This window comes from Chlorocebus sabaeus, chromosome 1 (genome assembly GCF_047675955.1).
Source record: "Chlorocebus sabaeus isolate Y175 chromosome 1, mChlSab1.0.hap1, whole genome shotgun sequence".
NCBI classification, from domain to species: Eukaryota; Metazoa; Chordata; class Mammalia; order Primates; family Cercopithecidae; genus Chlorocebus; species Chlorocebus sabaeus.
The window spans coordinates 37160541-37176350 of record NC_132904.1 but is presented as its reverse complement, the minus strand read 5'-3'; the positions used below and the strand labels follow the sequence as shown (position 1 = coordinate 37176350).

Here is a 15810-nt window from a genome sequence, read left to right as displayed (position 1 = left end):
CACTTACTGACCAGATACTCAAATTTTTCTACAGAAAAGAGAATACCTTACTCTTCCGCTTAAAGAACACACACATTTACCACTCCCCCACCTCCCCTGTGAAAGGTTTTCAATGTCAGTACATTCGTGAGCTCCATTTTGCATCTGCCATCAGTAATGATTCCATATAGTCAATAATTGGGTCCATGACCTTTCTAAGTCTTTATAGTGTAAATATTCTGGAAATCCAGTGATGCATTTCAGTATAAAATTATTTAAGATTAAATAATTCTATGCCTTAAGTAGAAGTTTAAGAGGACTTTTAGAACACACATGACTAAGCCTACAAATACCAAAGCCACTCTATGTTTCTTAGGTTTAAATCACACATGCAAATAACATACGGATTTCATTTGCCAGCATCATTTATTGCTTAACATTACCCCATACTAAACAGAGTAAATGGTTGCAGAGTGTAACCAGTGTTTGCTCATTCACTTTTGAAGCTCATCTGTGCATGTTATTCATCCTAATAAAGAAAAATTTATCACAACACAACTTGATGCGATTCTCGTTCAAATGATTTCTTCTTCCATTGAACAGCAGCCAGCACTTAAAACCTAGAATTCCACAGAATTCTCTCCTCGATTCCTCTTTTAAAATGCAATTCACAGCTTGAGATCGTAGAGCTTGCCAGTGGCTGAATGGCTGCACTAGATGGCTAAGAGTCCTTCAATTAAGCAGCAATTTTGCAATTAGTGGAAACTGAGTGCTCTATAACAATTGTTTGAAAACAAGTTGAGACAAGTTAGCAATTACCCTATAAAAGGGACATGTTCACTTTTGTTGGATAGGCGAGCCCCCTCACACAAATTGAACTCTTCCACGCAGGGAGATACAAGTTGAAAATCAATGTTTTAATCACTAAAATCAAATCCGTATTATGGGCACCTGAAATGGGAGTGCCTTTCTTCTTAAAAGATATTCAGAGTTTAGCTATCATCCCCTCTGTATGCTGTCTATTTTTATTCAGGAAGTCTGAAATTGTTCTTCTCTACTCTGGGATTAATTTCCTACATCTCAAAATGTTAATAAACTACTTGAACATGACCTTTACATTCTGTACCTCTTCAATTTTCTTAAGATTAAGTCTACGATTGAGACCCAAAGCTGCTGGCTGTGTTATATTTCACAGTTCACAGTTCTCTCTTTCTCTCCCTCTACACACACACACACACACACACACACACACACACACACACACACAGAGAGAGAGAGAGAGAGAGAGAGAGAGAGAGAGAGAGAGAGAGAAGAGAGCGCCCCAGGTTTTAGAAGATGAATGTACAAAGAATGTAAACAAGTTCTCTGCTTTACGATCAGGTGGGCGTGCCCAGCTCACTGTGTGTGCTGAACTACAAACTAGTGCTATTCATATGAGAAAGAAATGATATCAATCATCTACATTTTGACTATTGAAAAGCTGGGACTCTTAAAGATACCAGGAAAAAGGAAATAGCTTACATTCTCACGGTGCCCCCTTTAAATAGGAAATCCAAGGACTTTGAGCCAGGATTTTAGAAATTTGCATTTTGTTGTTGTTGTTGTTGTTGTTTTTTAACAAGATTTTCCCCTCCTGGTGAGTCAAAATGAACAAGAAATATCCCAGGACCTCCCTTCCCTCCTTGGCCATTAATGAGATTAAGGCAATTAACTCGCATAGTATAAATGAATCATTTGAGGTGATGACTGCATTTTAGGCAAATGACGACTTTCTTGGTTCCCTTGATTTACAAGTAAAAGTTACACACATTGAAAAGACACTCTGAAACATTTCCTAAATGCTTCATTTTCTGGATACACCAATGTTGACCTACTGTACATCTTAAATGGCTTTAAAATATCACCTTAAAATACACGAAACTTCCAGCTACTAACTCAGCTCTGAATGGGCTATGAAAGGCTCCAAAGGTATGTGAAAAATTACTGTTATTTTGCTTTTAAAAATGTGATGTCTAAGTGTGTCTGCAATGTTCTAATGCTTCAAAACATGTACGTAAGCCTTGTTTATCTGGAAATCATTTCTTTCTGCTTATATCATTTATAAATAGAAAATGTTCTGTAATAACTTAAAATAGTTCCACATACATAATGCTTTTCGTGTCATAATACTTACTACTGGTCTATATTTACCAACATTTATCACATTTTACAAAATGAAGTAGAAGAAAAAAAAGACAATGACTTTATGGCGCTGGAATTCCAGTAATGGTGACCAACATGTTTTAAATTCCAGTAAAGGTTATGGTTACATTTCAACAAGTGTCTCTTTCCTTTCTCTTACCTCTCCTGCTCACCCAGAGGTAAATTTACCAAAAAATAAAAATAAAAAAATAAAAAGTCTTAAGCAAGGCATTTGCAAAAATCAGAAAACACGAACAGGTGTTTAGTGATGGTTTTTAAAAGGTGCTGTTCCCAGGGTCAAAACTTTGTGGTGTAATTTCAACATGCTATGTTACCTATTATGTGTAATGTCTTGAATCGCTACATGTCATAACATCAGAAATCTCCAGCCTAAAAATTAGGTTGCATGGGGTAAGCACTGAAGGCACACACGTTCAGACAAATTAAATCTGTAATTATGGCTCAATAAATTAAAATGTAAAGACATATCAAATTGTAAGACCGAAATGACTTTTGACCTTACAACAAACTCATATAAAAATAGATTTTTCGATAATAATAAAGGGGAGAGAGAGATTTTTCAGGATATTGAGCCAGTAGGGAGGGGTCTCATTTAATAGCATATCGCCTTGTATATGCAGTTAGAAAATCAACGTTCCCAATTACATACTACTTTGCTTTAAAAGATAACTGTACTAGGAGGATTAATAAACACTCAGAAATATGCTTTTCTTCGCTTCTGGCCAAGAACATTCCTGCGTGCTTGTTGGAAAATGTTCTTTGGTTGCTACTGACATTGAGGAGAAAGTGCAAGATACCTAGAGGGCCCTAAAATAAGATCCAAGAAGCCCTAACACACCACCAATCGAGGCTTATCAGAGCTCCCCCAGCGCGAGGAAAACTTGCATAGAAGCCAAACAAGAACAAGGAGTCAAAATCCACCGACGACGAGTCGCATGCCCCACCGAGCTGGAGTCAGCAGCACCATTCAACAAGTCCCTCCTACCAGCTCTCTAAGGGATCCCGCAAAACCTTCCCTTACCACTGCCCCACCCCCAGCCTCCCGCCCCCAGTAGCTGCTCTTGGCAGCATGGCCGGCAGAGGGCACCCTCTACCTTCCCTAGCTTCCTTCTCCGGGTCCCCTCCTCCTCCTTGCCTCCCCTCCACCTCGGTCCCTCATCCCCGCTCCACCCCCAACACAAGAACACTGCATCCTCCAGTTCACCCTCGCAGCCCCAAGGCTTCTTCCTTAGGGCTGCCCCTAGTCTGTAACGTCCCCTTCTTCTTGCCCGTCGGGCACAGAGCCCCCAATCCTCAGCTATTTCTTTCCAGGCGCAACTCACTCTCACCCATTCCTCTTCCCGGCTCTGCATCCCCACAGACTAACCCGAGTAAGGAATCCCCCCACGTATATCCCACCTAGTCCCCGAAAGTCAAAACTCTTAACTTCCTTGGAGGGCGCTTCAGAAGAGGGGCGCAGGCTGGGTAGAGATGTGGGTTCGGCCCGCCCGGGAGTCTCGCAGACCCTTTCAGTTCCCAGCGGTAGTAATTCCGCCTCCCAAGTTTTCTAAGCTACATTGGCTTCGGACTTGTAAATCCACTTCAGTCTCAACTCCTGGGGAGCAGGTAGCCGTGTGCAGCCCCGGGGACGATGCGGACTCAAGGCGCAAGCTTCCCTCCCACTCCCCCCGCAGGTCGGCGCGGGGACCACCCAACCCCTGGAAGGATTCCTAGCCTAGCCTCAGCACCCTTCCCTCAGTCAGGGCCCCCGACAGCTCTGGCCCCCTAAGTCTCTCTCGACTCCTCCTGGGGTGGGGGAGGACTGCGAGGGATCCCCGGGTCGCCGTCTTGGCTCCCATCACGCAGCTCTGGGTCTCCTCCAGGCCTTCTCACCTCTACTTCGTGCCTTCCCTGGGTCCCTTTTTCCCTGGTAGTGCCGGCTGACCTTCTGGGTTGTGGAATGGGGGAGAAAACTCCCCAGGAGCAACTCCAAATCCTCCCTTCTACCGGCGGGGAGGAAAGAAGGAGACTGGCCTCGTCCCACAACTTTCGGGGGTCCCCCAGTCAACTTTCTCCTGCGGACCGGCAGCTCCCGTACCAAGCCCCATGCCCGGCGCTTGCCTACCTCGGGGTCCACACAAAGCTCACGGGTCCCCGGCGGCGGAGTCACATCGTGGTTCCGATTCTGGCTCCAGCGCCCAGCTCGGGTCCCCGTCGCGGTGCTGTTCCCCGCCGGCCCCACAGCAGCGGTGGCAGCTGCATTCAAGTGTCTCATTAAAGCCCCCCGAGCAGGAGATGGGAGGCGCACCGGGCCGGTTCCTCAGTCCGGCCCGGGAGCCCGAGGCGCTACGGGGTGCGCGGGACAACGAGCCGGCGGGTGCGCCCGGGCGCGGCGGCGGCGGCGGCGGCGGCGGCAGCGGCTGGGACCTGGAGCTCCAGCCTGCGCCTTGCGCCCGGGTCAGACATTATTTAGCTCTTCGGTTGAGCTTCGATTGGTCAAACGGCGCCACCCCCCCGCCCCCCTCCCCCCGCTCGCCCGCGCTACCGATACCCGTTCGGGGCGGCTGCTTAAAGGGAACGCCGCGCCTTTTTCTCGCCCGGGGGACCGAGGGGCGCCCGGGACTCCCCGCTCCCCCAGGGCCTGTCCTCACGTCCTCCCCCGGGTCCCCGCGACATCATCCTGCGAGTCCTGCGCCCTCCCGGGGCGCCTTGGGCAGTACGCCCGCAGCTTCGAGGGGTGTTCCAGCCCTAGCCCCAGCCCCGTGGAACCCCGGGTCCCGCGCCCTCTGCAGAAACCCCCGCTGTGCGCGCTGGGGCGTGAGGGAGCGAGTGAGAATCGCACGCCCTGAGGTCTTGCTCCCCTAGCTTTCAACTCTCCCCTTCCTCCCCATCCCAGCACCTAAGTTCTCTGGGAATGGGCGTGCTTTTCCCGGGCCACAGACACACCTTCCCGCACCTTCCCGCACTACGGAGCTTGCGAACGCGAGCACACAATGAAATCGCACAGAGCATGGGGGCTATTGGTTTACTCCGCTGCCTTAAACACGCCGGCTTAAACAGAGTTCGCGCACTGACCTCTCTAGAGTTTGCCTAATAGGAATTCAATCAAGCTAATAACAGCATTTTTTATTGATGAACGCCCCCAGATAACGTTACACCAAGTTACTTGTTCCAGCCAGGAAGCCCAGGCAATGACAGACCTCGCTAAAGCCACACGCTTTCTAGCAGACCAAACAGAAAAACGGAAAGAGAAAGAAAGAAAACAAACCCACCTTTTCAGACACTACTTGTCAAAGTAACCATCAAGGCAGCTGCTCTGGGAAAGACTTCGGCCCCAAAACTCCCAGACTCTATTATTTCTTCACGTTCCCTTTGCTTAAAGGGGGGAGGGGGCGCGAGTCTTTGGTGCCCGGTATGTACTCCTTCTGTTCTGCAGCAAAGAAGTTAAATTATTGATAGTGGAAATTGCATGGCGGAGGTAATACTCGCACCCCATCAGCGAGAAGCTCCATTTGATCTCGGCAGAGGCAGGAAGATTTCATGCTAGCTCGCCGGGGGGAGCGGCAGCGAGAGCAGCCCTCTCCGCGGTGAATGGGAAAGTGGGTGGGAGTCCACGAGAGGGCTCCACGGTGCCTTGACGTGCGCTGTCATATGATACCTCCGCTGCCTCGAAATAGACACTCTAGTGCACGAATTACCAGAATCAAAATTCAGCGCATTTAAAATGATACATCTTTTATTAGAAGAGTTCCGTTCCAAGGCATTGCATGCTTTTGCAGATGTTTTCACTTCCAGCCCCAGCAAACACACATATAAGCTAACCCTTTTAATAACGAACCAGGGCAGGAAAGATAAATAAAAAATCTTCTGCTTTAACCAGAGTGGGGGTAGGGGATTCGAGGGTGGGGGCAGAACTGGCTCAGTTAATCCTCCCCCGCCCTCCACCCCCACCACTGCCCGCAGCAAAAGAGCAAATAGTCTTTTGGGTTCTCATTTGCCTGTAGCCAAGACCCATGGAGAGAACTTATATGGCTAGGGTCCAGAGGACATTTTCAATTATCCGTTTGATGAACTCTGTCAACCGTCTACCTGTGTTTCTGCTTTAAGGCTAAATTTTCTTCTCATTAGTTCAACCAATTTGTGCAGACCTTAAAATTTAGAATAAAGAACAAGACAGCAGTACCGTACTTAACTCGGAGTCCCTGGACCTCCTCGGAGCATAAAAATCACCTGAGTGAGTGTTAAAATGAAGGTCCTTCCCCCTGAAATTGTGATTTAGTAGGGGTGGGGTAGGGTCCAGGAATTAGAATTTTAATAAATACCACAAGCAATTCGAATGCAGACAATCCGAAGTCACACTTTCAGAAACACTCTCTTGGGGGTACAACACTGGGTATCAGAGGAATCTCCCACCAAGTCCACACCCAAATTCCGCAGGCAGCTTTCTGTGTACGTGCACTTTTCTGTAATCTCAAAGGGGTTTGACCTAATAATTGCTAAGACTCATTGCTGTAAGAATTTCCCTAAAGACTCCAACATTAATTTTGCTAAAGGGAAAGATTTATAAACAGTTTCCTTTCCTGGACCCTCTTGTGGTTACCAAGAATGTGCTGTTGAACTGAATATATAATATTATTACATACTCAGTTCGGTTTACCTAAGGGTTTACAGTTAACAAAAAGAATTCACTAACATTAGCTATTTCAGAACTTCTAAAGACTAGTGACAGAAATTATTTACCCGTTTTATAAAGGAAGAATCCGATCCTCGCCAGGAAATAATTTACCCACGTTCACACAGTGAAGTACCAGGGACAAGACTTCAGTGAACTCAAGAATTCCTGCTAGAAATAACCCTGCTTCCATCTCCCCCATCCTCTAAGTGAAGCTATCTGTTTCTTGGAAGTGTTATCAGAATGTGTGATCATTCAGAGCGCCTTTGCAAATTGTTGGACTAAATAGTCAAATTATTCAAATATATGCATATTCTTCGAGTGTCACACATTTAGCTTTGCACCTCTGTCAACTTGACAGAGCACATGACCAATACAAACTACCCTACAGCACAGATGGTGGAGTTTATTGTGGAATATTTAATGTATGTGAAATACGCAGGCTAACCAGAAAGCAGTAAAGGACAGAGGGCATGAAGCTGGGTACCGTTACCCCAGAGATCCTCTGTGTTGGTTCCCAGGTTGTAAGCTGAATGCAGACATAATTTCTTTTAGTAGCACAATACAATTTAAAAGGCTAGTGTTACAAACTAAAATAAATAAATAAATACTTGTACTACGTTATAAAGGACTGGAGGAACCCTACTCCAAACTTTAACTTTGTTAACTTCAAACTGATGCCTCACATTTGCTTGAAAATGAGTTCTACCCTCAGGTTTTTCAGCTCAATTGTAATTTATTTCCTTTCTGAAAAATACCTAGCAAGTTAATGCCAGGAATCTAAGCTAGCATTCTGAATGCTGCTCACTTAGAAGTTATGGCAAATCTTTTTCCTGCTAAATTCACATTGGCACGTCAGCATTTCTGCTGAAGGAAAAAGTGCTCTCATTTCCCAGACTCTGATTGGGTGGGTCTATGGCCAATCTTCTTTTTCCTACTCTCCCTTGACATTATATAAATAAATGTGTGTATCTTCGCTTTCCAGTGTGTGGTGCAGTTTTACTGAGGAAAAGACAGAGGAGTCAGAAATGTCAGGGATATTTAGAAAGAAAAGAAGATCAAATGCCAATTCAGATAACCATGATGAATCACACCTCTTAACACTTCTAAGCATTTCCAAACTTTCTGATCTGTGATTATAGCATTAGCAAAATTGTATGCGACCAGACTTAAAACACATACTTGTTTGCCTTAAAAGTACATCTTACATTCAAAAACAATGAAGCCAAAGTAAACAAAAGTTGTACCAGTGCCTTGCATGGAATTCTAAATATTATTTTTTATTTGCTTAATTCAGGTAGCATATAGAGATAATTCTGGAGATCTAAAATCAAACTTTGTACAAAATTATTTCCCTATTGTGGGCAAAGATGATGCTGAGAATATAGGGCATGCATTTCTAATTCTTCTTAAAGATTGGCATGTGACATGATTAATATGTTTGGAGCAAAGTTTCCAAGTTTATAATCTGGACATTTTCTCTATTACTAAAATGAGGGAAAGTTTCACAGCTTGAAAAAAAGATGCTACCTATTTCACTTTTGTGGGGCTTAAAAATTAATTGTGAATTCATCTGAATCTTTATTTCTTTTTGGTTATGTTCTAATATGATCCTAACCCAATGTTCCAGTGGGGACAAAGGTCAGGAAGAAATGTGAATTCCCATCTATTCTTGTCAGGAAATATAAACTAATCCTCATTACCCAAGTGGGAACAGAGGTAGTAGGCTTGACATTGACATGTTTTTTCTATTAATAATTTTAATTGGCTGAGGTCAATTCTATCATTATAAGCATTTTATATTTAATTATATTTATTTAAGCTTCCTAGTTACTCCTACCTTCAGTCTTCCTTGCAAGAAAAAAAAAAAAAGTTGTCTAGTCTAGTATCAAATAAGTTGGCCTAAAAATACTGTTGAAAATTTCCGTATTTAGCATAGGGAAAATACTAAGTAAACAGAAAACTCTGCTACTGAGCAGAGTGGCAGAGGTGTTTTCAAATTCATGCTGGATAATTTGAAAGGCCCAGTCCAATGTTAAACTATGTCACTCACAATCCTTGAAATTCTTGTATAAGGCCTGTCCTGAGAAAAGCTTAAGGGAGACGTAATTTCCCTATTCATTAGATGGTATGTTCTCACTAAGCTTTTTATGGACCATAAGAATAGCTCTATGCCATACTCAAATGTGTTCAAATTGGTCAACACCTGTTACAGGAGTTATGTAACCAGGCATAGTCATTAGAGGCAGACAAAAGAAAGGAACCACAGCAAGAAACTTTTAGAAGGGCCAAGACTAGGAGAGTAGGACAAGAGGGTCAAAAACTGATTCCATCTGGGAATAATATTTAGTTGGATCAAGAAAAACAACATAGAAACCATTAAGAAACTGTTGAGACTAAACCCCCAAACATATGAGAATCATCAACTTGTAGCCCTCCAAGTTACCAGATTTGTGCTGAAAACATTTAAAAATTAATAATGAAGAACAAATTTGGTTTACTTGTTGTAATATTTCTATAAGTGTGGTCAAAAGGGATGTGAGATTGTGGACATAAGTTAGAGCTGACAGTAATAAATAGCTGTGGTATTAGTTGGTTTTCTAGGAGAAAAGCCATGAGAAGAATTAACAAATTTAAACCAAAGGGTTTCAGGACGTTGAATCAGATGAAAGATGAACATTAGCTTATTTTTGAGACTCACCTATTTAGGCTGTATGATGACTGGAGTGAGAGATTTTCTACCGCCAAATTTTATATTCTTCATGAAAAAAATGGAAAAAGAAAAATATGCAAAAAGACAATTTAGAAAAAAAACCAAAAACTGAACTTCCTAAAATCAGATTTTAAAAACACACACTAAGAATTTGGCCTACTTTCATGTGATTCTGATATGAATCCACATAGCACCTCTCTTTAGTGGTCTTTTTGATCAAGGACGTGGGCAGGATGTGCAACTGGTCCTCTTTCTACCTCCAGATAGCACAGGCATGGTGAGAATGAAATCCTTAATAGTACATGTGTGAAGAATGGGTTAGGCTTTAGATTGGTCTCGCATACAGAATCATTTGGAAACATCCGAAACTCCTGACTTTCTCAACTTTAGTTTCCTTTCACTTCATAGCTACAGTCTTTCAGTTGATGAAAGATTGCTGAGTATCTACTATCCATCAGAGGCTATTCTATGGGCTGATACAGGCAGATGCATGAAATCCATTTTAGTCCTTTACATGCTCATATTCTAGGATGTAAGAGTTGTATTTTAATCCATGGTGCCACTTGCAAATTTCTTAAGCCTAGGAAGTTTTGTTTTCTTTTCCCTTGCCGTAGGTTTGGTGTGTAGAAAGATGATGGTAAACATGCCCCTTGTGGCCAGAGAGTGGTAGTGATGGATAGGAAACTTGCTCCCAAAGCTGGAGTGGCACTTAGAGACTGGGGAGGGCCCACCACAGTTAATCAGTCCCCAGTTATTTTGGTTAGCAGTGTTTTACAAAAGGTAGACAAAGGAGAAGGAGTAGATAGGGTGGGAGGGAGGAAATGGGACAATTTTTGTTTGAGACAAATAATTTTTCTAAATATGATAGATAGACCAATAAAAGATAGGTCCAGAAAGGATCTTAAGAGATTATCTCATCTTCCTCACTATTTGTAGGCCTATCATGGCAGACCAGGGAAGTAGACTACACATCCTTCTTCTGGGGAGCTATCTAGAATCCAGCAATGCTGGTGCTTGGAAGTCCTCCTGTAATGCATTTTTTGTTCCTGTTGCAATTTATATCTTATTTCATTTCATTGAACCTTAGTGAAGATGGAGAACAGCTGCTTACTAACCTCCTTGTGTTATTAAGTCACCACTCAGACTTTTCTCATAGCAAAAGATCAGATCTCACAACCTTTCTTCATAAACTCCAACTTTCAACCCATTAATCATTTCCCTTGGTCTACCCTGGACCTCCTCCAAGGTTTCTATATTTTTCTGAAAATGTGAAGCCCCAAACCAGACATGTGTGTGAAATTATCCAGGGCTCAGGAAACACAGGAGTCATGAATTATCTGAACACAGCTGTTGGGAAAAACTAAAGGGAAGATTCAATCAGATTGACAAATCCTCCCCTTGCAACTTGGAGACAGAGTAGTGGTTGTTTAATAAAAAGATGAGCCTTCATAACAAAGCTATGTCTTCTGTCTTTAGCTTTTAAATGAAGCATTATTTTCAAAACAAACAACTCTTGAATAGAACATTTAGCTTTCACTGTTTTCCTCCTCAACAAAATTGTTTAAGAACCAGTGGCTTTTCTGTACTCCATTTAAAATCCCAAGTTGTAAACCTTTAACATTTAAATTGGATTTGTGCTTTCATATTCTCAGGTGCTTATTATATACTGATATAATTTCTCTCAAATATAAGGTCTATGAAATACTACACTACTTTGGAAGCTTTACCTTTCACCTAAATTGAAGCATTTCTTTTCATTTTGTCTGCACACAAAATCCAGTTAGAATAAAGTGAATAAAACTAAGTTGAATTCAGTAAAAAAGAATTATGCTAACCTACATGATACCTAGAATCAAGTCTTCATAAACTCATCAAGTATGTCTCCATTATGGCCTTACAACCCAATGTGACCAAATCATGGGATCAGCAGAGATATTGTTCCCATTACCCATGGTTGTCTGTTCAGGAGATATTCTATGGTAAAATCAATCCAGTTGGTCCAAGAAGATATGAAGCCAGATATAGAATAAAGTTTTAGCACTCTAAAAAAAAATGGGGTAGCAGAGGAGAATGTTTACTTCTTCTTCATAATATCACCTTGAAGGCCAGGCGCGGTGGCTCAAGCCTGTAATCCCAGCACTTTGGGAGGCCGAGATGGGCGGATCACGAGGTCAGGAGATCGAGACCATCCTGGCGAACACGGTGAAATCCCGTCTCTACTAAAAAGTACAAAAAAACTAGCCGGGCGAGGTGGCGGGCGCCTGTAGTCCCGGCTACTCGGGAGGCTGAGGCATAAACCCGGGAGGCGGAGCTTGCAGTGAGCTGAGATCCGGCCACTGCACTCCCGCCTGGGCGACAGAGTGAGACTCCGTCTCAAAAAAAAAAAAAAAAAAAAAAAAAAATCACCTTGAGAAATCGTCTAGGGACTTTGTAACCAAAAAGAGACTACTACAAGTGTTTGCTGTAAGTAGGTACTACTGAAACTTTAGTCAGCCAGTGAGAGGGACCAAGGAGTGGTAAGTCTACTTGGATATAGGAAAGGCTAATGCTGATACAGATGAATAGGACAAATATAATGTTTCATAAAAGTTGAAGACAGAGAGATGGGGTGGAATGAGGAATGAATTGGTGAGAGTACAGCTATGAATTTAAATTCCAACCCCCATAATTGTTTTTTTGTTTGGTTGGTAGTCACTGCCGTGTATGTACTCTGGGAAATTACTTCTTTTTTGCTGCTTGGACAGTAGTCATGACCTGGGAATGGGGGGTTGTGTGTGTGGGAGGTGAGATATTATATGGCTAGATATCCAATTTTGGAAGTCGGATGTCGATGCCATAATTCAAACTAAATGTATTTCTGAGACACAAACTAAGACCATAGTCAGTTTTCCTCAAGACAGTTTCCATGCTGAATTAGAAAAATGAAAACCAACACTTCCTTTATTACCAGATTTCATGTGTCTCCCAAATGCAGTAAAATGTTTAATATTGAGGATCTTTTATTTCATAGGCATGTTTTCCTGAAGGCCTTGAAAAGAATGAGCCAAACATATGACCATCCACTGGCCTTTTTAATTTAAATAAGTTCCCAGTGTAAACAGCGAAGTTAGCTTTGCTTTGTTCATCCCTTTATGTTGATACTAAATACTGATTTGAACTACTATTCTCACATAATAAACATATTCTTACAGCATTATAACCAGATTGTGGATGTAGATCATGTTAGAACTACTTTGCAAGCCAGATTTCCATCACCTTCCATCTTGTCTGCACATAAAAACTAATTAGAGCAAAGTGAGTAAAAATAAGTTGAATTCTATAAAGAAGAATCATGCTAATCTACATGATGCCAATTTATCTCAAAGTATGTACAAGTTTGACATATTCTTGACTATTTCTTAGATTAATTTTGTTTTCTAATGTTACTTTTTATCATTGTACTTTTGGAAATTCATATCGTTATTTATATGATTTTGCTCTCTGTTTCTAGAAAGCATTTATAAAACATCAGATTTACCCTTTAGTTAATCAATGTTTATAAGAGCACAATTTTAGAAGAGTATTTAGTAATAAAAGTTAATCACAAAAGCAGAATTATATGTATGGATATTATATGAGGAACAAAGAAATTGCTCCAAAGAGTATTTCGTTGTAACATAAGGAGGGTTTAAAAATAAAAATTTTAAATGAGCAAACGTTTTCTAACGTTTTAAGAGTAGGGATATTAATAAATACAATTAATTTTAGAAGTCCTCTTTTTTTTTTTTTTTTTTTTTTTTTGATACAGAGTTTCACTCTGTCGCCCAGGCTGGAGTGCAGTAGTGTGATCTTGGTTCACTGCAACCTCTGCCTCCTGGGTTCAAGCGATTCTCCTGCCTCAGCCTCCCAAGTAGCTGGGATTACAGGCATATGCCACCATGCCCGGCTCATTTTTTAAGTTTTAGTAGAGACGGAGTTTCACCATATTGGTCAGGCTGGTCTCGAACTCCTGACCTCAGGTGATCCACCCGCCTCAGCATCCCAAAGAGCTGGGATTACAGGCGTGAGCCACCGTGCCTGGCTAGAATTCCTCTTTTATTTTTGATCACTTTGGGGAAAATGTAGTAGTCGTTGTTGTTTTCTTGGGGTGGAGGACCAGGAGTGAAAAGAATTTTGTCACTGAAAATCAAATAAAGCTGTTGTCAAATCTCAGATAAAAGAACCAAATGAAGTAACTCTGAAACAAGTAATAATATAGGAATCAATGAAAACTTGAAGTTTCAAATTTTAGCTCGTGTCTCAATAGTCATAAAGTAACTACAGTATATTTAAGAAGTATAAAGTATAATTAGTTTTGTCCTACCGTTTTAAAATTAATAATATCTTAGTAGAATGCTATTAAAGTGTTGTTATACTTATGTTTTAGTAATTAATCTGTTTTTAATTTTATTTTGAATATTAAAATAATTAAAATTTTGCACAGACTGTCCATTGTAAATATCTTTGTCATATGATATTATTATTATTATTATTATTATTATTATTATTATTATTTTTAGACAGAGTCTTGCTCTGTCGCCCAGGCTGGAGTGCAGTGGCATGATCTCTGCTCACTGCAAGCTCTGCCTCCCAGGTTCAGCCATTCTCCTGCCTCAACCTCCTGAGTAGCTGGGACTACAGGCGCCCGCCACCTCGCCCGGCTAATTTTTTTGTATTTTTAGTAGAGACGGGGTTACCGTGTTAGCAAGGATGGTCTCCATCTCCTGACCTCGTGATCCACCTGCCTCGGCCTCCCAAAGTGCTGGGGTTACAGGTGTGAGCCACCGCGCCTGGCCTGTCGTATAATATTATTTTAAGGCCCAGATAGCAGTCAAAAGAACTTGGGTCCTAATTTAAACTGTCAGTTTCTGGTCATGTAACCTGGGCAAGTGACTTCACTAGCCCAGGATTGTTCAGATAGATACCGTAAGGGCCATATAATTGTTTACTGAATAAATTGAGAGATCTACCACTGTGCACGTCAGTTGTCCAATCAATAAAATGAGGTCAGTGGGCTACAAACTGAGTTTGCTAAACCTGGTGACACATTCAGACCTTATCTCAGAAAGAAGAGATGATTTAGGTGATTTCAACGCATGAGGGGAATCAGTGAGCTAGATCATTTGTAAGGTACTTTTTCTATCTAAATTTGAACTCCTTTCAGGAACTGTAGATCATTTGGAAACTAAACTTGGAATTCATGCAATTATTTCCCGTGATTTTAGGGGAAATAATTGCATGAATTTCAAGTTTAATTTACCAAATGATCTACAGTTCCTGAGCCAAGGTAAGGATTTATAGTCTTCCAGCCATCATATTACTTAGTTGTCTCTGACAAAGCTTTAGGTGGACTTTTTCATACATCAAAATGTCCTTCAAGATCATCCCTTTCTGCTAGACTGCTTTCAGAGCTCTGGGACATATCAAATCCATTATGTGTTCATGGTATCCTTCCCTGAATAAATCAGAGTGGAGGTGGGATGAAGGCTCTCCATGGATTTCCGCATCTTTGATTACTTATATGACTTTGGCAGCTCTGCAGAGACCACTGACTTGTGTGCTATCTAAGACATAACGGTATGCATCCAATCCCTCATTTAAAACCACATCTTTCTAGGAGCTGCTTTCTAGGAGGAAGATGGATGAAGTAAATGTATCAGGAAGATGCCCAAGTAGATACATGACTCCCTTACCCAGGATATATCCCAGCTTAGTTTCTAGAGCTAGTATCCAGAATTCTGAGTTGGTGCAAAGACACAAAGGACCCAGACACCAATTCCTGGCATGCTCCCAAATGAGATGCTATTTTCAGGAAAGTTGCAAGTTTGGAGTGGATCCTTTGGAGGAAGAGCATTGAATTGCACAAGGAAAGCCAATAAACATTTTTAGTCCCCAGCAGGGACTATAAGCCTTGTAATTACGTTTTAGACTGTGCTTGTCCATCCTCTTCTCCGTATCTGTAAACAACATGTTAGCTTTGGAGGTTTGTCATCCACTGTGTGTCGTTGGAGAGGGTGTTCCTCATCACAGCATCTGCAGTATTATAGCCAGTAACAGCTCGAAAAGGCAAACTTATGAAATGGCTTCTAAACATACTAAATCCTAATCCAAACAATTTATAACGTTTCTTACTCAATAACTCTCAGAAGTCAACTAACTTGGAACTGCCCTAAACAAGTTAAGAAAGGAGTCAGACATCATCCATTGGGTTAATAAACTAAAGTGGAAGGAAGAACATGCAGGTGAA

The 15810-nt window shown here is 41.8% G+C and overlaps 1 protein-coding gene across 2 annotated transcripts in view; it reads right to left on the bottom strand.

The window, feature by feature from the left end:
• BDNF (brain derived neurotrophic factor) overlaps window positions 1-5754 on the bottom strand; it is a 50701-nt gene extending 44947 nt beyond the window's left edge. The window contains exon 1 of one of the 2 annotated variants that reach the window (XM_008003712.3): window positions 5433-5754. Coding sequence is in view for 1 of the 2 variants with exons in the window: in XM_008003703.3 (XP_008001894.1) it covers window positions 4286-4435 (150 nt within the window). In the remaining variant the exon portion in view is untranslated. Of the gene's footprint in view, window positions 1-4285; window positions 4605-5432 lie in introns of those variants that run through there. The other variant, XM_008003703.3, reaches the window with a different exon arrangement.
• Between the last annotated feature and the right edge of the window lie 10056 nt (window positions 5755-15810).